This window comes from Eleutherodactylus coqui, chromosome 6 (assembly GCF_035609145.1).
Source record: "Eleutherodactylus coqui strain aEleCoq1 chromosome 6, aEleCoq1.hap1, whole genome shotgun sequence".
NCBI lineage: Eukaryota > Metazoa > Chordata > Amphibia > Anura > Eleutherodactylidae > Eleutherodactylus > Eleutherodactylus coqui.
The window spans coordinates 59,463,412-59,490,211 of NC_089842.1; the positions used below are offsets into that span (position 1 = coordinate 59,463,412).

The 26,800-nt window shown below is 43.4% G+C and overlaps 1 protein-coding gene across 4 annotated transcripts in view; it reads left to right on the forward strand.

Annotated features, from left to right (window-relative positions):
* AGRN (agrin) overlaps positions 1–26,800 on the forward strand; it is a 497,317-nt gene that overhangs the window by 316,193 nt on the left and 154,324 nt on the right. For all 4 annotated transcript variants that reach the window (XM_066606893.1, XM_066606896.1, XM_066606895.1 and 1 more), the window contains 4 exons: positions 1,714–1,929; positions 8,740–8,964; positions 14,955–15,179; positions 17,340–17,546. In XM_066606893.1, coding sequence (XP_066462990.1) covers positions 1,714–1,929; positions 8,740–8,964; positions 14,955–15,179; positions 17,340–17,546 — 873 coding nt within the window. The remainder of the gene's footprint in view (positions 1–1,713; positions 1,930–8,739; positions 8,965–14,954; positions 15,180–17,339; positions 17,547–26,800) is intronic.

A 26,800-nucleotide genomic window follows, 5' to 3' on the forward strand; every position in this document is an offset into this window, starting at 1 on the left:
ACTCCTATTCACTGTGATAGGAGTTACAAAGACAGTATAAGACTACCTGCCAAGGTGGTTGGGAAACCAGCCACAGGTTTCTCATCTCAGTCAGAAAGCGCTGAGGTGGGAATACCCCTTTAAAATTGGCACCAGTTTTTTTTTCATGAAGTGTATGAATGCGATCCCTTGAATATCTAATCCTCAGTTCTCTCTGAGCTGGTGGAAGGAGCTGCTGCTGTGTTGTGTGCTATAGAGCGTGCACAGAAAACTGCAGATTCTGTTCTCTAACTGTAACACACACAGACATAACAGCAGCAAGATGGACACTGGATAAGTACTGAACAGTGGTGATGTGAATAACAGTTAATAACTCACCATTATCTTTAACAGCACATCTGTATGGCTTGTATGGTAATATACTGCAGATTTTCGGCACGAATGCATGACAGAAAATATGCAGTGTATACACCATGGGTGAAAAAACCCTTAAAGTGCATCTCTACTTTCCACATTTCCTAACATTTGTGAATGGATCATTCAGTACAAGACAATCTGCAAAACAGAGGTTGAAAATACAGTATATTGGGGGGGGGGGGGGGGGCATTTATCATTGCATTTGAGCCACAATTATGGTGTTGAAAAGTTGCAAATGTGTGTGATGATATGCAACTTTTTGTTGTTTTATGTCTCTCTCACCACTTTTCAAAAGTTTTGAAAAAGTGGATGAGGTTCAGCGTCACGCGACTGTTTGGCTGTTATAAAACTGCAGGAAAGTTGCAACTTGGAATGATGTTAATGGCGGAAAAGTCACTTGCGACTTGAGACCAAAATCCATCCAAGTTTGATTTATTTTTTTACTGTTTTGTCGCAGTCACATGTTGCAGCGTGACACCATTGGCAATCATAGTATGCAACATTGCAGTGTGATGTTGCAATCTCCACATCGCCATGTAGCCCTACCCTTACTATAATCTAAGCCAGAAACTGGCATCAATTATTGCACAAACCTATGTCAGCTCATAGCAGACGTAGACTTCTGATGCTGGTATATGGGCAGCCAAAGATGCACCAGGTTAGTTAAGAGAAGTGCAACTTTTAAGAAATTTAGGACATGTTACTCCAATGTGTTTTAATTAAAGGTGTTGTACCAGAATCACAAGTTATCCCCTATTCATAAGATAGGGGATAACCTGCTGATCCGTGGGGGTCCAACCATTGAGACCTCTACCAGTCCTGAGAATGGGGGTCCTGTGTCCCTTGTCCTCCTCACTTCATGCTTACTGCATTCCCTGCAGTAAGGAGGAGACTGAATGGAGTGCTGGTTGCGCCAATTCACTGAATTGGAGATAGTTGAACAGCAAGCACTTGAGTATCTCTGTCAGCCTCATTGAAATTAATGGAGCACCAGGCGCTTATGCTTGGCCAGCGCTTCATGGCTTCTGAAGCAAAACCACACCACAGTAACAGAAAGGGGGGGGGGGGGGGCATGGAATCACCAATCAGTCAATTTTCACCTGGATAACTTGTGATTCTGGTACAACCCATTTAAAAGTTGCGTATGAAATGGCGTTCTTCCCCTTTGTGTTACACTCACCCAACTTCACCCCAAACCACTATTTGTGATGTTGACTCTATTGGTAGAATTCCAACCATGAAGTATATTATGCCTCTGTGTTGTAGTCTCTTAGTATGACCACCATCGATCTAACCAAGTACTTTCCTATGTTGTAGTGTGCCGTGGGATGCTGTGTGGATTTGGTGCAGTGTGTGAGAAGAGCAGTACTGACCCATCTCAGGCAACCTGCGTCTGCAAGAAGACTGCTTGCCCGTCACTGGTAGCCCCCGTCTGCGGCTCTGACTACTCCACCTACAGTAACGAGTGTGAACTTGAAAGAGCCCAATGCAACCAACAGAGGAGAATCAAAGTAATCAGCAAAGGACCTTGCGGTAAGACACCAGTGAATTCCTTGTGTTTCTTTATCCTCATTCCTCTATGATTTGCAGATCTTCTGCTGTAGAGTATTGGTGCCAGCAATACTCCCGGAAGATGTATAATAACACTCTATATAGTTGTTGGATGGGCTGCATGATCCAGTCTTGCTGTGATTAGCTATGTTACACATTGCCTCTTCTTCCTCCTCCCTCTTTTTACATCTCTCTAATGGGATATATAATAAATGGCCTCTTTCCTTTCTGAATTATACAGCTCCCTGGCCATACATATACTATAATGTGCAGTCTTACTGTTTACTGCCCATGCAGTGCCTTCATCAGAGCTGCATTGTATGGCTTACCTCTCCCTAGCTTATACTGATGCTACACTAGATAATAATGCACCGTCTATAGGCACTTTGCATTTCCCTAAGCAAGTGTATAACACATGGCCTTTCCTCTTTGTTATACACATTCCAGTTTTAATGTATAAAATATGGACTTTTTCACATCTTCCCCGATGCAGCATCTTGATTACATATTCAGTGAATGGGTTGCTTCCTTTGCACTTCTAAATTTGAGTTGCACTTCAAAAAATCCAAGCGGGATCCATAAAATAAGAGCTTCCTGCTTCCATGTAGCTCCAGAGGAGATGCATTATGTACTGCCTCTTTCCAATACAAATCCCTGACCAGATAAATAGTGTTAATGCCTTAATGTGTCTGCATTGACGGCAAACCTCCTCTAAATGGGCTATGGTTAGCTGCAGAATTAACCCCTATGTCACTAAGTACTCTGAATCCAGGCTCATGGACCATTGATCCCATGCTCACCAGAAAGGCGAACATCGTATTCTAGTTCCAAGCTAACTTTGGACAATAGATTGCCAGGGCTTATCTAGACATTACAACTTAGTCCTAACTTGTTTGTGGAATTGGATGAGGTTTTATGGATCCCAACCAAAATCGAATAATATCACATTCGACATTTATGTTAGCCCACCAAAGGCCAGAAATGTCCCAAACTTTCTTTCTCGTTTTTTTATTCCCACTTTTCAGGAGCTATAACTTTTTTTCTAGATCTGTGAACACAGCTGTATGAGGACTTGTTTTTAGCAGGATGACTTTTTTTATTGGTAGCATTTTAGGGTATATACTACTTTTTGGAGTTGGGGTGCCCAAAAAATGTAATTGTGGCATTTTTTTTTTCTTTAAGATGTACACCGTGTAGGAAAAATAATAATATATTGTAATAGTTTGGACTTTTATGGACACGCCAATACCAATTGTGTTATTTACTTTTTTACATGATTAGTAGGAAAAGTTTTTTTCTATTTTAACATATATTTTTTAAATGTTTTAAACTTATTTCTACATTTTTTATGTCCCCCATAGAAGACTTGAACTTTTAATAGTTTGATAGTTTCTACAATATACTGCAATCCTTCAGTACTGCAGTGTGTTGTATTTTTAAAAATAGTCTATTAAAGGGGTTGTCCCGCGCCGAAACGGCTTTTTTTTTCAATAGGTCCCCCGTTCGGCGCGAGACAAACACAAGGGATGGGTTAAAAAAAAAAAAAGTTTAGTACTTACCCGAATCCCCGCTCTGCGGCGACTTCTTACTTACCTTACCAAGATGGCCGCCGGGATCTTTACCCACGATGCACCGCGGGTCTTCTCCCATGGTGCACCGTGGGCTCTGTGCGGTCCATTGCCGATTCCAGCCTCCTGATTGGCTGGAATCGGCACACGTGGAAGGGGCGGAGCCAGAACGCCGCTCGTGCCGAGACCCAAGAGAAGGGAGAAGACCCTTCTGCGCAAGCTCGTCTAATCGGGAGATTAGACTCTGAAATTAGACGGCACCATGGAGACGGGGACGCCAGCAACGGAGCAGGTAAGTGAATAACTTCTGTATGGCTCATATTTAATGCACGATGTATATTACAAAGTGCATTAATATGGCCATACAGAAGTGCTTACCCCCCACTTGCTTTCTCGGGACAACCCCTTTAAGCTTCACCTGTGACAGAGCTTAATAACTTTAATTCATTGCATCCCTGAAAGCTTCTCTAGGCTTTGAACTGCAATGGTGATGCCCCTTCCAGCTGGCTGCTTAGATACACTATCAACTTTGACAGTGGCAAATGTATAACCAACTAATCAATTAACTACATCGATCAAACCTAGCTCCGATTGCTGGAGTTGCAGGCAGGTATCCGCTTTCAGAAACAGCTGGCCCTCACTTGGTATGGGGTGGGCTTCATTCGTGAACCCAGCTCCACATACCACCCATGACCACCCAGTTAGTTTGAACACAAAGATTTATTTTAACAGGATCATTCAGTTGTTCACTTCTCTGTACCAATAAATGGGAACAATTAAACGATCGGTATTTAAACTGAATGATTAGCAAAACGAGCCAACAATGATTTTCATGCCTGCATGCGATGAATGATCAATGATAAACAAATGAATTATCATTCACCATTCGATTGTTAGCGGCATTTACACTGAATGATTTGTTCAAATTCGAACATTTTTACGATCATTGTTCCTTTTTATCTCACGGTGACCGGCCTGTTCATCAGCCCGTGTTAATTTGTGGCAATCCAGGTCCCTCGGCAATCCATCAGACAGAACCCATGCGCTGGGGTGACTGCAGTGGGACACGGAATGTAGTGCATTGTGACATCCCTGACAACAGATGGTGACTGTTCAGGGCTCATCATGATGATTCCATATTGTTATAGGAAGCTAAAGATCTCTACCAGCTGCATCATCAATATCTGTAGACGGCCCCTAATCCTCCCAGCTAACAAAACAGTCTGCCAGTCCTATATTCCTGTGGGCACTAGTGGCTAGCTCCTGTCTGCTGAGCCCTCCCACATTTGAAAGCACATAAACGATCATTGCTGGGACAACCTGTTGGGCATCCGCATCCAACTGGTCGTCCCATGTAAAAGCACCCTAACCCGACAGTGATAGCTTCTGGAGTACAGATAATGCAGTATATGTGACCTGCAGTCCTATGTAACCCCCACAGATAACACCGTGATAACTCTGTAGATAGCAGATAGCAGTGATAGGCATCCTCTGCATCACACTGCTTGCTCAGCATGTGCTGCCATGCGCTGGGCTGGGGGAGCAGTCAGGCAGGAGCAGTGAGTGATGAGACCAGACTGTATCTGTCTATTGTTGTTAATGACAGACTGGTACAAACGTGTTTGCAGAGCACAGATCCTCATAATTTCTGCGCTAGGTAAACCCAAAACCACAATCAGATCGCATATCATGTGAACATCCTCGCCTTCACCTCTAATCCATAACTTTGTGGCACTGCAGTGATGCAAAAACAAGTGTGGGCAGTTTTCCTGTGCAGACAAATTACTATGTGGGCGATTTTCAATGTGGGCAACTTTCCCTGTAGGCATTTTTCCTGTTTGCATTTATAGCTGCGAGCTTTTTTTCTGTGGACATTTTTCCTTTGGGCCTTTTTTTATATAACCTTGCCACAAAACTCTTCTTGTCCAGCAGCCGACATAACGAGAGGATAGGGATGAGCGAGTAGTGCCTTAGCCGAGTATCTCCCCGGTGACAGGTGAGTTGCGGCGGGGAGCGGGTGGGAGAGAGGGAGAGAGATATCTCCCCTCCGTTCCTCCCCGCTCTCCCCCACCCCTGCCGGCCCCTGAATCTTTAGAGACGAGCAGGGAGATACTCGACTAAGGCACTACTCACTCGAGTAATGTGCCTTAGCGAGTATACTCGCTCATCTCTACATGAGGATTTATGCCACTGGTAGTGTTGGACTGCCATTCTAGTCTTGTATTGCATCTCTCCAACTAAACCCCTAATACTTTGTCAGGCGAGGAGTTTGGCAATGAGTAAATGAGGCCTTTAGTAATGGGGGAAGTTTACTGAGTTTCTTTGTTGAGTTTTGTTCTGATATTGTATCTTTAAGTGGGGCGGGAACAGAGGATCTAGCTGAAACGGGAAAGGAAGTGAGCATAGGAGAAAGAGACCGGTGTGGCAGTGAAAAGTCTCTCCTACAAGAATTGCTGTGTGCGAAACAATGATTGCTGTTTCAGACTGGGACCCCCGTCAGGCAAGACCGCAAGCTGAAACCATTCAATTTATGATGCTTTTCCAGTGAGATCGGACTGTGGAGTGTTTAGTGCAGCCAGCGGGACCAGCTTCCTGTAATGACTTATTCCTGAGTTGTACACTTTTGCTTCCTGTTTATAATAAAACCAATTATCGTCCTTTTGCTATGGCTATGCCCCCTGGCTTCATGACCTATTCCTGGACTCCTTGGTGTACACCGAACAACCGGGGTTACTTCAGTACATGGCCATTTCTTGAACCAGCTTGGCCGGAGCCTGGACATGGGTTGCTGACATTAAAAGTATATTTACATGGGCGAGTTTCCCGTCCGAGTTTTATGGTTCGGGAGATGCACCAAGCTTGCACAGAAATAGACCCCATTGTTTTCAATGTGTATATTTACAAGCGCAAGTTTTCTCTCACAGCGGTACTGCGACAAAAATTGTGCCCATTATTTTCAATGGTTGAGAAAAAAATTGTATCACACTAGTGCAGCATCCCATAGGAAGACCCCGGACCACTGACATACGTGGGGAGCTGGGAGGGTAGAGTGCTGACCTGTCACAGCGGCACTTACCATGCTCCTTCCTGGAGGGAGACACGCAGCCAAGGCCAGAGTAGCACTGCAGTCCACCTGGGACACCCCTAGGATAGGGAATGGCCACAAAACTGCATAACAGGGGTTAATTGTCACCCGTCATACGCTCTTGCATGTGGCGGTATGACCCTCGGCCGATAACAAAAGCAGCCACAGACAGTTTTTTAGTACCACCGGTCTCTGGGAACAGTCACAGCCCGTTATAACTTTACTTGAATAGTAATATGTGAAACAATACAAGGCAGTTTAGTAAAAGACGTCACAGTACAGGTAGATGAATTAATAAAGTGCAGTACCTTCACATGGCTCTTCTAGACTTAAAGACACACATGTGTGAACAGAGACTATTGGCTTGTAGTACCTCCACCCAGTCCTGGGGATGCATGAGTGTGACAAATAAAGGATGTACCTCTATGCGGTGATCCAGACTTTAGATGGCCGCATAGAAAAAACAGAAGAGATAGTACCTCTGCACTGGCCTTGAATAAACACAGATTAGGACTCACAGATGCTTACTCTCCTTACGTCCAGCTCACAAGCAATACAGGAAATCTCTCCTTCTCCTCTATGCTTCAGCACATGAGGGCTAAATGTGCCCCCATATACCTGGACCTCCTGAACAGCAACACTCTTGAAGACATGGACCTTTTCCCGCTCTCAATCACTCACTTTTTTAACCTCCACTCATACCACATGACATGATAGACTTGATACATTTACATGCAGGCTTTGGATTTTATTAGATTAACCTCTCAAGCGCTGCAGCTGTGCAACACACACACTGGAAATGATGAGACGGCTTTACACAGTGCATCAACATAAGACATACATGTATGACATTGATGAAGGGAACCAGGATGATGTACTGGGTCACTACACTAGCACGTACATGCAAGTGCAATGAGATTTTCAAGTTTTCCTATTGAAAATACATTGAATTTTCATGTTCAGAATTGTGATGCAGTGCAATTTTCTCGCAAAACAAATGGCACTAGCATGCAAAATCACAGAGATACAAGTGCAATATAGGTCCGAGTTTCTCGGATTCATATTGTGCTCGCCCATGTAAATACAACCTATGGAGGAGAAACAGCCCATCAATCACTTGTGTGAATAGAGAAGAAAGTGAGTCTTTGATCCGTACGGCCTCTCAGTGTTTGAGCCTATAACCCTTACCTCTGTTACACTTACGTCTTTCTCTCCAGGTAAATTACCATGACCTTTTCCTTTGGCGCGTCTCAGTTTTGTCATGGTGCTCCTTGCAGCCCCCATCACTCCATGCATGAAGTCAGCCTGGTGGTAACTGCTGTGACTGGAGCAACACGTCTCCACATACCATCCTTCCTCATATAAAGTGTCTATTAATTGGTGAAGGTGTAAAAACTCATAGAGTGTTGACATCTAATTTTAGAAAGCCAAATCCCACCAGGTATTGTGACTAAGCGCGTATAAAGGATTATGTGAAGTCAATTGACGTAGATCAGTCAAAAATAAAATTGATGGCCTCCTCTATTCCTCTACATAGACAATGCCATCTGAACCTTGAGACTAGCTCTTCAAAGAGTTGGAAACTTCTGTAAAGTTTGCAAGTTGATACTGACGGCTACCCTCATCCTGGATTGCAAGTTTTTTTACTTCTAATGTCATTTGTGCAAAAAGTTGGAGCAAAAACCTCCTCTTCGTGGCCAACACTGTTTCCAGCCTCTTTTCTTCATCTTCTACTAGCCTAAAGCCCCAGTGATTTCTCAGCAAGTGATCCTTTGATGTAAAATGCTTCCCTGCACCTCACTGATTAGGACGCTGTGACTCTTATTGTCAGTGGTCTCTGATTGCATTGGCGCTTGTCCCCGGTGTTTCTACATTATGCATTATGTATTTGCATACATCAGTGCTTGTCCCCAGTGGGGATTGCAGTCTAATTTCCTTCCAGCAGGCGCATACACTAGGGTTAATGCTATTAACATGGGTACATTTCTGAAATGTTGGAGGAAAGCACATCATGAGAACATACAAATTAGCTATAACTGTGTGTGAACGCACAACCCCAGAGCTGTGCCTTCATACGTGCCTATATAACTAGCCTTGCACTTGCTTTGTTGCAATCACTCTGTATTTTCCCTCTTGCAGGTTCCAGGGACCCTTGTTCATCCGTGTCCTGCAGCTATGGAAGCACCTGTGCACGCTCGGCAGATGGGCAAACTGCAAAGTGTGTCTGCCCAACCACCTGTGCTGGCATACCGGAGAACGTGGTGTGTGGCAGTGATGGAAAAGACTACCGTAACGAGTGCACCTTGAATAAGCAGGCCTGTGACAATCAGGAGAACATCTACAAGAAGTTTGAGGGACCATGTGGTGAGTGATAAAACTGCTCGTCTAGCCATGTTATACCAGTACTTTATACTCGGCTGGTTCTTGTCTTGCTTTTTTGCTGTAAACCATTATTTTTTATAAGACCCAGAATTGTTCTGGCCGTTTCAATGGATATACAAATGTGTTCTCTTGTCACTTGGTCCTTAATTCAATAAGTGGAGTGAGAAAAAAACCCATATGTTCGACAGATGCCTCTAATGGATGCCATCCATCACCCATACACTGCCATGTTATGAAAAATAAAAGTACCTTTTTTCTTTTTTTTGCTGGATTGTAATGTTAGGACAGGGCATTGTTTCGGCACTGTGGTCGCCAAGGGGTACTCGTGGTAGCCTTCAGTCCCAGAGTTTTACATTCACCAATAACTGGTGCAAAAATAATGTTGATGAGGACTGGAAACCTTTGGGCAAAGTTTTATTTACTCCCACACAGTGAATGTCATCAGAAAAAAAAAACACCAGAATTACTCTTTTTTGGTCACCTTGTGAAAAAGAAAAAAAATGTAGTAAAAATCAATCAAAAAAATCGTATTTACTTCAAAATTGTACCAATACAAACTACAGGACGTCCCACAAAAAATGAGTCTGCAAACAACTCGACCAAAAAATAAAAAAGTTATGGCTGTCAGAAAATGGATGGCAGAACATTAATTTTTTTTTTCTAAAGGTGTTTTGTTTTTTAAAAGTAGCCTGAATTACACTTGTTTGAAACAGGCCAGATAGAGTAGGAATACAGGTTTTTAGTTTTGGTGCTGTATGTATGCACTGAGCTTGGCTCTGGTGCTGTATTTATGTACTGAGCTTGGTTCTGGTGCTGTATCAATATTATAAGCTTAGTTGTGATGCTGTATGTGTGTCCTGAAGTTAGTTCTGGTGTTCTGTTTATATTAAATAGACAGTTGAAGGGTGGAAACACACAGTGTGTCTGGCTGTAAACTGCCAAATTACCCCTACCCATGACAGCCATTGACCACATAACCTTGGTAGTAATTTATGCAGCTTTCGGCTGCAGCAGATGGGCATGGTATGGCTTCAGGCAGCCATCCACACTGTGTTTTCACTTTTTGGGTCGTCCTCCATTTATGGGCCACTGCTGTTTGCTTGCCCCCCGCCATTGCCACCAACTGTGCTAAAATAACAAAAGGATCAGTACTTACCCCTCTTCTACTACCATAATTCAGCACTGCAACCCCGCCGTTGTCCTGGTGTTTGCTATGGCTGATGATGTCACTGTAAGTCACCTGACCCCTTCAGTCAATCAGAGATTGCAGCATCACAGTTCTGACCTTCTGACATCATGGCACCCAGGATGTGAATGTGGATTGGCTGCAGTGGTCAGGTGACTTCCGCTGATGTCATCTGCCACAACAAACACCAGGATCATGGCAAGGGTGTAGCGCTGGATTGCATTGGCAGGGGAGTTATAAGCACTGATCCTATTTTAGCACATTTGGTGGTATAGGAGGAATCTTGTCTGGTAACCAGACAACCCCTTCAATTTGGTATTTCTGCATATAGGGATAGTATCAAAAAACTAAATTTATTAATACAAAATACATGTGCACCAACACAATGTTCTGTCATTGTATTCATTCTAGGCTTGTTTAGAAACACTTAAAGGAACCAAACAGAATTCTTCTTGGATCAACCAGTCACATGCAATATAGAGAGGAGTAGAGGGGCGCCGGTTCTAATGACCTCTGTGCGCCTCTACCAGGACGCTGTGTTAGCTTTATAATGAAATGTATTGATGATTTAGGAAAATCCTTTCCTTGAAGAGCGAAGATTCATAATAGTAACAATCTACTCAGAAAGAGAGGCGGAGGGACCTGAGTCATGTACAGAACACAGATCCCTAAATCCCAGCTTCATTAAAAGCAGCGTACTATTACTGTTATATATGATGATAAACATAGAGTCATTACCAGACTCGGCAATAACGCCATATGCATAGACGCCTGGGAGGAGTTGTTGCTGCAGAAGGTGGCAAGTACCCTATATATCCGGAATGAGATGTATAGAGAGATGTACAGGGATCCTCTTCTGGAGGGGGGACATTACTAGTACAGGCTCCTGTTGCTAGGTGAATGTCCTCTGAACCCTTGTGAGCCGGTACGCCGGCCGATGACGTTGTTGGGGAAGGCAGCGTTCAGCTTCAGTAATTTTTTTTCCAACAAGTTTTTCAGTTTTTCATATATTTGGCTGATTCATACGAACAACAAACAGCTTTCAAAATTTGGTTCTTCTTCCAATGTTCAACTTACTCATAAAAAAAGTCGCACGGAGTGAGACCGGGTGAATACGGAAGGTGAGGTGAGGGAGCCATGCTGTTTTTCATCAAAAATTACCTAACACTCAGCGCTGTGTGGGCAGGTGATGGAAGAACCAGTCACCTGTTTGCCCACACAGCGCTGAGTGTTAAGCACTTTTTGACAAAAAACAACATGATACCCTTACCTCGCCCTCCATATTCACACATTCTCACACCATGCGGCTTTATTTTTATGAGTGCTTTGAGAAGTGGAAAAGAAAACATGATTTCACAGCTACATGTTGTTCGTATGAATCAGCCATCGCAAAATAAGTAAAAAACTGACTAACTTTTTGAGAAAAAAAAATACCTGGAGCCGAACGCAACCTTCCCCAATGTCGTCAGCTAGCAGACCACCTCAGAAGGCTTCCGCCAACATTCACCTAGCACCGGAAGCCATACTAGTAATGCCCCACCAACCAGAGGAAGATTCAAGTTTCTTTTGGGTACTCCCTTGTATATATTCTTGTACATTGATCAAGATATGTTATGATATCGTAATTAAGAGCATGGCCTTCCTGTGACTCATAAGCTGAATGTAACACATGGCGGAAACCGGGAACATCCTACAGTATCAGCAGGATGGATGAAATGTCAAGACGTCTCGTCTAGACACTGCAGAAAAGATCTGTAGTATAACTTGACCAATGGTACGGATTTTATGCTGTGGATATCAACTCTTCAAATGAGAGGATGAAATCCACATCAAAATCTGTGTGTTACATCAAAATCTGTGTGACCCAAATCCTAAGGGCCTGTCTACATGGTGGATTTCACTGTGGATCTGATACGGAATCAGTGCCAACCCTGCCCCAAATCTGTAGTGAAATCTGCATCCTAAACTGTAGCATTCATATGACTATAGTGTGGATTTAAAATCCACGTATGGAAAGAAAAGAAGTGACGTGTTATTTCTTGATGCGGATTCCATGCTGAATCCACATCAGGATATCCACTTGCGTATTAGCCCCATTAACGGGATAATCCACGTATGGATCCATGGCAACAGCACATGCCAATTTGTTGGCAGAAAACATGATTTTCTGCTGTGGATTTCAAGAAGTATTTTTCAGACGCGTATTCCACCTTGTGGAACAGGGCCGAAGGGTCCTTAGATGTGATGATAATGTTGGAAAAACAAGCGCCAATCAATTATATAGCAAGTTTACCATTTGGAAGGCACCATTTATACGTACGAAGAATTTTTGGGATTTTTTTTTGTACTTTCGATCACGTGTTAAGATCACTTTTCTTCCCTCCTATCTCCTCTGCTAATGACCAGCAGACAACTTTTTACAAGAGGGGATATAATTAGAGATGAGCGAGCATACTCGCTAAGGACAATTACTTGATCGAGCATTGTCCTTAGCGAGTATCTCCCCGCTCAAGAGAAAAGGTTCGGCTGCCGGCGCGGGTGACAGGTGAGTTGCGGCCATGAGCAGGAGGGAGCGGGGGGAGAGAGGGAGAGAGAGATCTCCCCTGCAGCTCCCCGCCCACCGCCGGCAGCTGAATCTTTGCTCCCGAGCGGGCAGGTACTCGCTAAGGGCAATGCTCGATCGAGCAATCGCCCTTAGCGAGTATACTCGCTCATCTCTAGATATAATGCCAACAGATGATCAAATTTTAGGACATCCTAAAACATTGGAACACAACAAATGAGTCAATTATCGCCGATCGTCCAATTGCTGCACACGTTTACCCGAGACGACGATCGGGGATAATTTCTCCAGCGGACATTTGCTCGGTATGACGACTTTTCACGCGATATTCGCTCCATGTAAAAGGCCCTTAACAGACTAACAAGAGAAGAAATATGACAAATAATAAGAAATTAATAAGAGAAGAAATGTAACTGGCAAATTCCTTACAGGCGCTGGATGTCTGCTGGGAGAAGCCAACTGTCTGCTCCGAGTGAATTCACTGTATCTCATTTAGTGCCTATTTTTTGCTTACATTCCCTCCAGACCGTTATACCAATATTCCTTGTAGTGAATTTCATCTTTCAAAGTGGGTATTGTGTATCGCATCTAGATTAATATCTAAGAACACCGAGTCATTGTAAGCCAAAGCTAAATATACTGACTGACGCTTGTTTGTGCAGGTATCTGGGTCAGAAAATTCTGTCTTTTTAACATCATCAATCGAATATACATCTTTATAAAATACTATGATAAATAACAAGTACCGTAAAGTTCCAATAGTGCAGCATGCATGTGCCCAGTCCTGCCCACTACTACTAGGAATAGGTGCCAAATGCAAAGAATGGCATTACATTCTGATAGTATGGCACCCTATGTCCAATCACGCTTGTCCAGCCCTGTTATTTCAGAGTATGGGAGCACATTTCATCTACATGGTTATGGGGTGCAGGTCTGCCCTTTTTGTTTATTTGTCTGAATGGCCACCTTATTAGAGATACCGGCCCATTTACAATTGGAGCTTCTTTGTGTGGAACCTAGACCCGTGACCCTGGAGTTCAGCATAAAATCAAGTTTTCCATCCGTCAGTTTCAATGTGACTCTGCATTATATGGGAAAATCTAGCAATTTGAGAGACTGTCAACAAGGTCTGGTCATCGGTGCTAGACTGGCCGGGGTCAATACTTCATACTCTGCCAACCTTGTTGAGTTTCTCGTGTGGTGGTGTGGAGAAAATATAGAGACTGGTGTGATTGAGGTAAAAACATCCAGCAAAAGGGAACCACATGGACATAGACAACTCTTTGACAAAACCGGTTAGAGGAGGACGTCAAGAATTGCTCTGACGAACAGGCAATGCATAGTCAAGCACATTGCAGCCAAATACAATGTTGGCGATCCAACGACAATGTGTCCGAATGCAAAACTCGTTGTTCCTTAGCCCAGATGGGATATAACAGTAAATGACCAGTTCCAACGCCATTGCTGTCTAAGAGAAATAGAAAATGGAGACTCCAGTTGGTCAAAAGAGCACAAAAAATGCAACACTAAGCAGTAGAAAAATACTGCCTGGTCAGATGAATCCAGATTTCTGTTGCACCATGCTGATGGGAGGTCAGAATTTGGTGCACGTAGTATGAATCGATGAACCCTTTCTGTAAGATATGAAAAGTTCAGGCTTTTGGAGGTGCGGTAATGGTATGGGGAAGGTTTCCTTGGCACACACTGGGTCCTCTACTATCTGTGAAAGGATGCTGCAATGAATTGGCATGATTGTGAAAGCTAAAGGAGGTCCAATGTGCTAGTAGATGGATGCCTCAAATAAAGTGGTCACTTGCTGTACATGATCTCTAGTAAGATGGTCCTTGTATACCCAGGATAGTAACATGGTGTATCAGGCTTAAAAAAAATAAATATGTCCATCCAGTTCAGGGGAAGGAGGACTTGTTATTTGTATAGCGCCAAAGAATTCCGCAGCGCTTTCAGGTAATTATTTTTAAATTTATTACCCCATTGAGGTGGTTCGGGGGAGAAAACAAATGCCAAGCTCTTCTTTCTTTGTAGGCAAAACCGACAGCATAATGGAGGGCCCATTAAAATTGTTGTTCGGGGGTCCCCTCTATTCTACGTATGTCTATGCCCAGTAATGATTCTATGGAAAATTTTTGAAAGGGGTTTGACTGTCGAAAAAAAAATTCATAATATGCATTACAATACCCACTAACAAGTTCTCTTCGTTTCTAGATCCTTGTAAGAATGCCCTAAATGACATGAATCGAGTGTGCAGGGTAAATCCACGCACACGCAAAGTGGAAATGCTCTCGCGGCCAGAGAACTGTCCAGCCCGACGAGAACTTGTATGTGCCGATGATGGAGTGACCTACGACAATGACTGCTTGATGACCAGGAATGGAAGCATTCGAGGAATAGAACTGATGAAAGTGCGCTCAGGCCAGTGCCAGGCTCAGGGTAGGTCCAATACTCTTTGATTTATGAGTGCGGTGCAAAGTAATGGAATGGCCAGATCATGGTGGACGCACCATCAAATACAGGGCATATTCCTTTAGTATGTGACTCCTGATCAGGAATTAATACACAGATGTTGACATTTCTATGTCCTGTGGACTTCTTTAACGTTAATTATTTAAGTTCTTGAACCCTTTATCCAGAGTGTAGTGAGGGATACAGTTTTGGACATATTTGGGAAGATGGTTGCCATTCTTTGTTACACAATACAGAACGCACTCTGAACCAGTCGATCAATATTTCCCTGACACTGTCACCGTCTGAATAGAAGCGTTTCTAACACAAAGAAAGTGTTCTCCGAGTGAAATGACACTTATTCGGTTGGGAAACATTTAAATGGAAGTCTGTGTTGGCAGTTTACCATCGATTTATGCGTCAGTAAGTGTGCTTTTAGAGATGCTGAATACCAGAATGCAAAGCATCATCAAACAACACGGGGCATTCTTCTGTGTAGACCGTCTTAGATGGACTATTTAAAACCTCTATACAAAATAGCATAAAAAAAAGAAAGTTGTTCATGTAGACACATAAATATAAAAAATGATTTGCATAACCACTGTTACAGTAATTGGCACAAATGTGAGCATTGAATGCACTTAGCTGTGCAGTTTATAGTGTTTTATGGCATCAGAAATGCTCTCATCACTGTCGGCATTCTAAATATTAAATGTCTGGGCAGATGCGGCCTTTTTACTTTACTAATAATGCTTTATATTACTGCTGCACTTTATATTGCTACATCGTTCCATATAAATACACTCAGGGTTATTCAAAAAAGAGTTGGGGGTTCTATTGTAAACAAACCACAAAAGACAGCGCCACAATCCGCACATCACCGAAAAGAGGAAGGTTCAAAGTTTTTTATGATGTACCAGTAAGTTCCAGCATCGGGTGTCTCATTTGGAGTTCATGGTCCCTGAGGTGTGTGGGAGGCCGGTGCTTTTCTGTTTCCATATGCAACCAAGTTCCACAAATATCCCATACCATTCGTCAATGTGCTTGTGACGAGGCGACTGTTTTTGGAATCGATGTTGGAATTCACGTTGCACCTGAACAATAAATTAAAACTTTGCAAACTCCAGCACACCAAATGATGTCTCCTGTGATGTCACGATTTTCCTGTAAACAGTGGCAGAAAATGCAACTTGCTGGTATGTCATAAAAAACTTTGAAGCTTCCTCTTTTCAGTGATGTGAGGATTGTGCTCCTCTCTTTTGTAGATTGTTTGTAATTAAATCCCCAAGTCTGCTCCTTCTTTATGAAAATACGAGGGAATGTAGATGCATTTTACTAGTGGTCGATGGCTGACTACTGCCTGGCATTTTAAATAATTGATGTCAGTAGTCAGAGAGGGAAGGAGACCACAGCAAAGTTAAAATGTGCCATTGACATGCATTCGATCATGCTGCTACTGAAAAATTAAAGGGAACCTGTCACCAGTATTTCTGCAATTAAGTCGCCACTATAGGTCTATCAGTCATTCTATGGAGTACACATGTCTGTGCCCAAACTCCGAGTAACATCAGCTTAAAATCTTACCTTTAACTTTTGGTGCCCTGTATGTAAATTCCCTTGAGTCATCCCTATGATACTGCCAGCTCCCTGTCACTGCATCACACATGACTCAAGACTGTGAATTTACATACAGGCCAAAAGATTTGACGCTGATGATTACTGCTGATAAGTTTTCTCTGGAGACTAATTTACATGCAAAGGTGATCGCTCAAAATTCGTTCAAAAGATAGGGAGAATGACTAATGCCTATTAGCAGCTGATGACCTTCATTTGCATGTAAATTAGTCTGTGGAGCTGTATGCAGGGAACAGCAGGTGGTCTGCTCTCTGCCTACAGTTCCTTTGTTCTGCAGCTGGGCTGCAAGCTGAATACAATGTAATCAGCGCTCCCCATGGAGAACACAGCATGCAGTTCCTGCTATCAGCTCTCCCGCTGATTTGATGGATTTTATGCTCACATGATCAATTCTACTGATAGGGATGTCCAAATACTTTTGGTCGGATACAGTATTTTATAGAGCTGTAGAGCTTATTCAATGCCAATCAAGTCAGAATGTGACTTTTTTCTGTCCTGCTTTCCCTTTGCTAGATAAGTGCAAGGATGAATGTAAGCACAATTCTGTGTGCCTTAATCGTCGAGGAGTCACCCGCTGTTCTTGTGACCGGATTACTTGTGACGGCGCTTACAAGCCTGTCTGTGGCCGGGACAGCCGCACTTATGCCAATGATTGCGAGAGGCAAAAAGCAGAGTGTAACCAGAAAACAGCTATTCCAATGAAACACAAAGGTCCATGCGGTGAGTACATACCCCGGTCCACCTCTAATATGTTACGTACAGTGTATGCTCCATATCTGAAGGTAAGGGTTTCTAATCTCTATGGTCTTCTTCTTTTACCAACTTCCAGTAAGAGCTGGAATATTACTATTGAGTTGGTGGGAGGCAAACGTTTAGGAATACTTGTGGGAGGGTGCTCTTCATCCCCTTTGCTTGTCCATGTGTCCCTTCTTACATATCACCATCTCCATTAGGATTCTACATCTTGTCACTTGTGTCAATGTTCTTTTCCTTCAAGAAAACGTATTAATATGTGTATCTTCTCTCGTTCTTCTTAATGTCTTGCTTTCTTCTCTCTGTCTCTCCCTCATAGAGAAGTTGTACAGTGGGTAAATTTCAGCTGGTGACCAGATAAGGTTCGGAAACGGCAGAGGATTGCCAATCCTCATTAAGACAAATCAAAATGGTGTTAACTTTGCTAATGAAGCCTTATCCTGTTCTCTCCCTTGCTACAATGATATACGCTCCTTTTTTCCCCCTATTTCCAGACTTTTGGCTTAATGCTGTCCAAGGAGAATATGCAGCTGTTACTTTTCCTTGAGAACATGGGGAGGGGGCTTGGTAGGAGCTTATAGACGCAGGGTATTGCTTTGGATGCTCCCCCACATAATTGGCTGACCTTCTGCTCAATCAAAGACATTATTTTCTCCGTGTGTGTGCTCTCCTTTCCCTGTATTTTGTGTCTTTCTTTTCAGCCGAGGCTCTGTGGAGTAAGGATGGATGACCCCCTTGATTGCTTTCTTCTCTCTGTCTGTGAGGTCTTCAGTCTGAGGTCTGCTGTCTAAACCAACCATTTCCCTCCAGACACTCATTTCTCCTCCCAACTTTACTCCATCCACGGCTTGCTATCATTAATTAGTGTGTAGATGACAATCCCCATGCTCTTCTGAGCTCGCTTCCAGGCTCGTGCACTGGTGCAGCTTAGGCTTTCACCAACCTTTTAGCTCCTTCCTTAATCCACTTGCGTGCGCTGGTTCGTTCTGTGCTTGTTGCCTGTTTATGTATTGGTGCATTGCAAAAAAAATCCTTTTATAATCTTCTTATAGAAATCTGAGTTTATATCAAGCAAGCACAGTCTGTGGCGTTGTTGCAAAGGACTAAGCTGTAAGAAGACCCTTCCCCGTAACCACCTTCCATCAGCTAGATTGGTCAGCATGCATGTCAGTACTTGCATGGCAAGTCTGCAATCTTAAGCTGCTGTTGTATCTTGAGTTAACACTAGACAGTTCAACGAGGCATGTACATACCCAATGCTAATATTATGGAGAAGTGATTAGTCAGGGAACATGTTCCTTAAACTAGTTGTCTCTCGGTAGCACATACCTGAAATGCAGCCTGATATGTGGGGCAGTGTAGCATGTTCATGTAGCTATTATTGGTTCTGGAGGGCTAACCTCTGGGACCCCCACTGATCCTAAAAGTAAACAGTCTGTAGCCATGATTCAGCATTCTTTCCCTACACAGTTGCGATGACCTTTGGCTATGCAGAGGAACTGCAGCCAAGTTCCATTCAACTGAATGCTGTTGGCTGCAGTTCCCTGCATAGCCGAGAGGTATCACTTTATGAAACATGGGACTACCCCATTAGTGTGCACCACCAGCTCTCCTTGAAGGGGTATTCCCATAGTAGACTTTCATCACCTATCAGTAGGACAGATAATGAGACCTCGACCGATCAGAGTTTCATCATGGAGACCCCCACCGATTCTAAGAATGGGGGTCCCTGTCCCTTCATTTCTAATCACTGCGGGGTTGCTTCTCCTATCCACAATGACATTAGATTGAAGACAGTGATGGCTGCCTCTCTATTCATTTCAATGGGGCTGACGAAAATATCCAAGCACTTGTACTCGGCGTGACTGTCGCTCTATTCAATCTCCTCCTAGCTGTGGGGGATGCAGCATGCCTACAGTGCGGAGGGGGGATATAAGATCAGTGGGGGTCTCAGTGCTGAGACCCCACCGATTTGTGTTTTTCTACCTATCCTAGGGTAATGTGCCATATGGGGTTCACATTTAATCCAAGCACTCTGTAACATGGGGTGCTGCCATCTTGTGTTTATATAGTTCCCTATTATAAAATTATTCTCCCACTGGGGGAGAATATCTCCATCATCGTGATGAGATGAACTTCTATAATAAAGTGTACAGGTGGCCATAAACATTAGATAGAAGTTGGCTGTGAACAACTATTGAAGGAATACTCATCTGGCGAAGGATCATCCTGCCAATGCACCTATATATATATTTCAGTTGATATTGGTTGTTACAGTTGTTCAAAGCAGCCATACACGGTAGATTAATGGGTTGTGCCAAGTTATAAAGTTATTCCCTATCCACAGAATAGGGGCTAACTTTATGATTGGTGGGGGTCCGACCAATGGGACTCCCACAATTCCCAAGAATGGGGGTCTGGTTGCTTCCTAAGGGAATGGACCGGAGATTGAACTGGCATGCCCCACTCATTCACATCCACTACTAGGGACTGAAATGTTAAAACCGGCCAGCTTTATTTCGAGGTGACGATGGTGTGTCACCGGTTGGCTAAAACAACTGTTTGCTGTTAAAGTAACCCAATGAATGTATGTTGTGGTTCAAATTGTCCCCTTTCCTCAGCTTTAGTCCAATGTGTATGGGCACCTACAGCTTTTCCCAGATTACTAGTGTAAAGACTATACCTCCGAGACTGCAGCTCACCGGAGCGAGCTTTGTGCAGCCCCTGAACAAGCAGGAGATTTCATCCGAGGGCTGGAAAATCCTAGTTGAAGTTCTTCTCTATAAAACAGTCTGTAACTCAAGATCCGTCCTAGATAATAAATAATGCAATATATTCACAAAGCTTCTCCGCTTCCAGCTTTAGAGACATTTATTAAAGCCTATGTTGTAGACACGCTTTTATCAAAAATCCTGACCTTCCAGGGAGATCCGATGATGCGTGCGGGCAAACTGTGCTTAGTCATGTCTTCTAATGCCCAGACTTAAACAGGTTGAAGGATGTCCATATGTGGTTGAGCTGTCACGCATCAGTCTCTATATCATGCATTATAGCTTTAGCTAAACCCCTACATAACGGTCGCGCATCGGAATCCTATATGGACGCGGCATCCGGCAGCCGAGCTTATCCCATGATTTGCCTTGCCTGTCACACCTTGATAAAATGCTAATGCCTTCTCTTATTCGTGACGTTCGAGTTTTTTCTATTCTGAATGTAACTAAAGTGAGCGCTGGCACATAAACGGCTTCATCTCCCGAACGCAATCGCATAGAATACCTGGAACATGTTCTTCCCACCTGAAGATATTTTTAGTTGTGTTTTGTAAAAGCCTATTTCTGTTTCTAGGTGATACCAGTCGCTTTGTCGCGGTCCGTATGCACAGGCTCCGAGCGCCTACAGATAACATAGTGTTGGTAGAGACTATACTAATATAACGTTGTGTGATGGGGCAAATGAATCTATACACATCCATCCATCGAGCCGCAGGAAGGTGTAGAAAATAGGAACAGGTGGGGGGGTGCCATATGTGCTCCGCAATCAGCCGGCGTTCGGTGACTATGATGGATGCGTGTAGAGCGATGTAATGAACACCTTCTGCCAGCTCCAGGTCCCGGTGCTCCGCTCATCCAGCACCTACCACTATAGAGGAGGGAGCAGATTTACAAAGGGGCACAAGTGATATTAGGTGATGCAAGTATAATGTATCACCGAACATCCTTTACGGAGATGTACAGACGAGGAAGCGAGTGACATCACCGTACATTACAGTCGTGTGGCTACAACGTCTACTGCGTCATCTTCTATGGATGACATCAAGCGTGGCTCGGCCTTAGTTGGGTTGGACAGCACTGAAGAGCGCTGTAGACACTATGACACCTCATGTTCCCGTTGGTTCTAATTTACATACATTATGTTGGGAGGGGTAGTTAACCGTTTATGCCTGTTGTATAAAAGTTGCCAGTTTTGGGCGTACACCGAGGACAGACGAACACGAGCGCAAGCAATTTTGCCTGCGCTGAGCATTGCGTTTTTGCGTAATGAACTATTCTTTTTTGTGCGCGGATCGGGGTATTTTACTGTGCTTTTTGCCTCACCAAGACATTTACACTTGTGTACGGCAAACAAAGACGCACCGACTGAAGTGGCTAGTTAGAGTATGTTCACACTGAGCGGATTTGCTGGGGATTTTCCATGTGGGCACTCTGCACTGAAGATTTGCGGCATTTAGGGCGGCTTAACAAAGGCGTATATATTTTTGAGTGCGCCTCAGCGCAACATATTTGCGCTATGAATGAGGTTGATTTACAGGTGTTTCGGTGCATTTTACTGGACTTTTTGCGCACGCAGGGCATGTTCATTTGTATGCAGCAGACGAACATGCCCTGATTTAAATGGCTATTTATCCTAATGAGATCCGGATGTGTTATTTTTTGATGGAATTGCGTAGCACAATGCGCATTTGTGCGCACATTGAGGGGACATTTATGCACCTGCCATAGACTTCTATGGGGACCTTTGGTGCGCAAATGCACACAAAAATAGAGCATGACCCATTGAAATCAATTGATTCTATTCTGTGTAACGCGAGCCACATTTTGCGCACACAAGGACGCCTGTGGGAAGCTGCCCTTAAAAATAGCAGGAAAGTGAATGACATTTTTACGAAATCTTGTTCTCATGCCGCAGAAATGGACATGTGTAAAAACCCATGACAAGGTCCACACCACATGTGGTGCATGACGCAGTTTTTGATATGGATCTCGTGCTGTGGATCTGCTGTGGACACTCCGCGGCAAATCGCTCTTGTGTGGACATACCCTAAGGGCTCCTTCACACTGGCGAGGAAATCGCACATTTTTTTTGCGACGCGAGAGTGAGTGAAAACGCATGATTATGAAACCAATGATTTTCAATGGTATCACCCATTGTTTGCAATGGGGTCGGCGGCAGCACTTAGCTGCCACTAAGGGTATGTTCACACAGCGGAATGCACTGTGGACTTCTGCATGAATTCCACCTCCAATTGATTAAAAAATGGTCATGTTTTCATAACGTTTTATGGGCGTGAAAAATCATAACTGCAAGACCATTAATTGCAATCCTGTCACTTCTTTTTAGTTTTTGCATCGGAATTCCGCATACAGATTTCTCGCATTATCGGGGCAAATTTTGCATACGGATTTGTGTCAAACAATGTGCAAAAATATGGAGATATTGATGCTTTTTTTAGGTGGAATTCACACAGAAAATGTTAGTTCTGCCATGTGAATATACCCTAAGGCTGTTTCCACACGGCCGAGAAAATTGTGCGAGTTTTGTGCGCTGCGAGATGAACAAATCTTGCATAAATATGAACGCCATTCTTTCCAATGGGGTCATACACATGAGCAATCCTTTTCCTGCATCGCACCACGATGTGGGAAACAAATGGCACCATGGCCTATCTTTGGGCGTTCCCTCACATCTCCCATTGTTTTCAGTGGGAGAAACTCAGCGATCCTCCGCTGCAACTAACAGCCACAGCGGAGGATCGCTGCCCCCCTGAAGTGATGCAAGGCAGTTTTGAGATAATAAAGCCTCGATTCTGCGGGGAAATCACATGTTGGTGAGTGCGATACGAGGCCGTGATTCTCGGCCCAATATCACCATCACGCATGTGAAATTAGCCTGAGGGTGCCTTCACATGTTTCATGAATTTCTCGTGGATTTTGGAACAGACACCCTTTCAATCATGAATTGGCCAGTCAATGCCATGGCTCAGCCAATTCATAAATCCAGCCTCCACAGTATGATTGGTTCTTCAAACTCTGCTCAGCCAATCAATGCATAGCTGGATAAACCAATCACAGCCCTCACATTGGTTCATTGAGCGCCACATTGGTTGAACCAATCCAAACCACACTGGATGAACCAATCAAAGACATCGCTTCCTGGAGGCAGGATTTTTAAATTTTTGTGGGCAAACGAAGACTGCAGGATGCGTGGCAGAACTCAGGAGAGTAGCGGGAGACCTGCACCGGGCCTTTTAGGTAAGTATTCCCTTATTTTCTCAACATTTTAATTACTTAAGTAACAATCCCCCAACACGTGCTGCTTATTGTAGTCAGTGAGAATGTTCCTGAAGCGACTTATGAGGCTGCAGCCGGTATCGGTAGGTCACTGGGCCAACGGAGAGTTAAGTGCATGGGTTAGTTTTTCATAAGTACAGCAAGTTATAAGAAAACCTTCTTTATCTGTTGGAAGTGCAGATTTTATGAAAAAGTATGACTTCAGTTCATCTGAAACACTTGGGGAACAAAGACGCTCTAATGGGCTGCCATTCATTCCAGGTAGTTACTCGGCTCTTGCCATGACACGGTGCCGTTACAGTCGTGCTCCGGTTCAGTTAATTGCTATTAGTATTTTTTCCTGTAGGGAACAGACGAATATTGCTCTATTATGTTCTTGGAGAGCAGCTGGAGAGAATATGTTAAAAGGAAATATTGACTTTCAGTTCTGACTACCGAATTAAACCTGTCTGAGGACTGTTCCCGGGCCTGTTAGCAGGGTGCAGAGCTTTCTGCGGCTGAGAGTGGGCTACGGCACAGTCTCCCACCATCGCTGACGCGTTCACGCCATATGTCATATAGTTGCGTTTGGGTGCTGTCACAGAGACAAGTCTACAGCTCCATGTTATCCTATGTGACTAGAAATCCACAACCTTTGAAATCTGCATGTATTTATTTCAAAGCTGCATACCCTTTTTTTCCGTGGCGGCAAAGGCTACCGCTGCGTAATTGAAGACGTCTTGCAGAATTATTCTTGCCTATTTCAAAGACATAGGAGATGTAATTCTGCAATTAAAGCCTGTGGAAAAAAATGAAAGAAATGCTATACTCTGCAGTTAAAAAACACTATAAGGGCTGCTTCACACGTGTAACATGGATGTGCGCCATACGCAGAGAATAGAACCCATTGATGTCAATAGGTTTGTACAGATGTCCTGATTTTGCACACGCATTTCGCGCATTTGCAAAAAAATTGAGCATTTTCTATCTTTCTGCTTATTTGCACACCAAAGATCCCCATTGAAGTCTAGTGTGGATTCGCAGATGTGCACACACTATGCAACGGGATGCATGAAACACTGCGCAATTCCATAAAAAAAAACACAAAAAAACACATCTGTCACTTTAAGACTAAATAGCCATATAAATCAGGTGCAGATATTGGGATCACTAGGGGTCTGGGGGGTCAGACTCCCAGTAATCAGACATTTCTCCCTAATCGTATGGCTAGAGGATTGATGTAATTAATGTGAAAGCCCCTTTAGCAGTTGTTACAGGACATTTTAGCGCCCCCAGGAGCCATGCAGTGGTATTAAATAGCTCAGGACGACTTATTAGTCTTACTATATGTGCTCAGAAAACACCACTAAAAATGTGGCATTTTTTGAAAAACTCTGTGTGTGAAGCCAACGTAATTAAGCAGAGCTAAAAGCACTGAAGAGAATGAACCTAAGTGGAGTAGCAGGTGAGCGGCATCTATAGGTGCCGAGTTCCATCAGCTCTCAACAGGCCATCTGCTTCACCTTTGACTCCAATATGTTAAAAAGCAGTGGGCTGCATCTGGCTCCCAATATGGTGCGAGATGACAATTAATAGCAGCTGTTGGGATATGCTAGGAGTTGTAGTTAAGGGAAGCTACTGCCTTAAAGGGATGTTCCAGTTCCAGTAAAAAAAAAAAGCTTAATCACTGAGTAAAGTTATGTGACTTTCTGATATATTTTAGGTTTAATTTCCAAACTTTTTACAAAATATTTGTTTGCTGATAATGAATAAGAACACTTCTGTTGTTCTTTTGGACCCAATACAAAGATTGCTTGAGTCCTTCTCCCCCCAGAACATTAATAGTCTTCTTGTGAACACACAATCAATTAAACATTCTAAGGACATTTTATTTAGAGGCAATGCTTTAGTCACATTAATGGGACATCTTCTCTTATTGCAGTTGTTAGGTCTCCCTTTTCTTCAATATACTTTTTCTTCTCTTTAAAGCCCAGACCACCTTGATGACTTATTCCAGCTGCAACTCGATAGTGCCCCTAAAAATAATGGTGCTAGATAAATAGAGAACTATACAGTTATTGCGGACTACACAGTGAAAGTACCCCAGTTTGTGCTTCTCACCGTAATAGTACCCGCTTTGGGCACCACACAGTAATAGTTCTTCTCTCCCTATTATGAACCACACGATAACATTGCTCCCTTTGTGCCCCTATTTTGTGTCAGCATAGACAAAAAATGTCACCTTTTGTGCTCCCCCTAAGGACATAGATGCAAGAGAAAGCAGTGCCGGTGGGCCTGATGCGGGAGCTCCATTTGCCCTATGATTAGGGTGAATAAAGCATTTATATATATATAGCCATTGAAAAATAAGTCAAAGTGTTGACGAGCTCTGTTTGAATATTTGTACCTGAAAAAGGTAAAATAACGTACATTTACAGTACATTACATAGTTATGTCTGACAACCTGCTTTTCAGTATGTCACATTTTCTTTTTAAAAGCAAAATAAAATGCAAGCGTCTTAAGAAAAAGCTTAAAAGCTAACGAACTATAGACAAAAGCAGAGAGGGAGGGACAGGGAAATGGCAGGTAGCCCAAGAGTTATGCAAACAGAATGGCACTTAAGGAAACTGTTAACTAATGGAAATGATTTACTTAACTGCCTGGGCTCTCCATTACTAAGGGACCTTACCATAGGGAGTGATTTGGTGAGTTCCTAAAGCTTATCCAGGGTATCCATAAGGTCATACAGTAGGTAACAGATTCGGAAGCAATCATACCTTCTACGAGTATTCGCATGATACCATAAACGTCCTCCGGCCAGTGCCCCCTAGTGGGGAAAAAGCTGATTTCCACAGCCTCGGAATTACAAAGCTTATGGCAGGTAAAAAGAGTCTTAAAATCCCTTTTTTTAATATAAGACATAGGGACAGATAACATGGGCAAAAGCTACATTTTTGCTTGGAGATCTACAATTCCTTCCTATACAACTTGTTATATTAAGCTTTTATATTATCCCAGGGCGATCTAATTGTAGGACAACCCCAGGCAAATACTGTATGTTCCATAGTACCAAACGAAGACTCACAAAGCCAACATAGTTCCGAGCAAGATGAACACATTAGGTGGATCCCAGCTGGTGTCCAATACCACCTTTTCCCAACCAGCCACGAAAG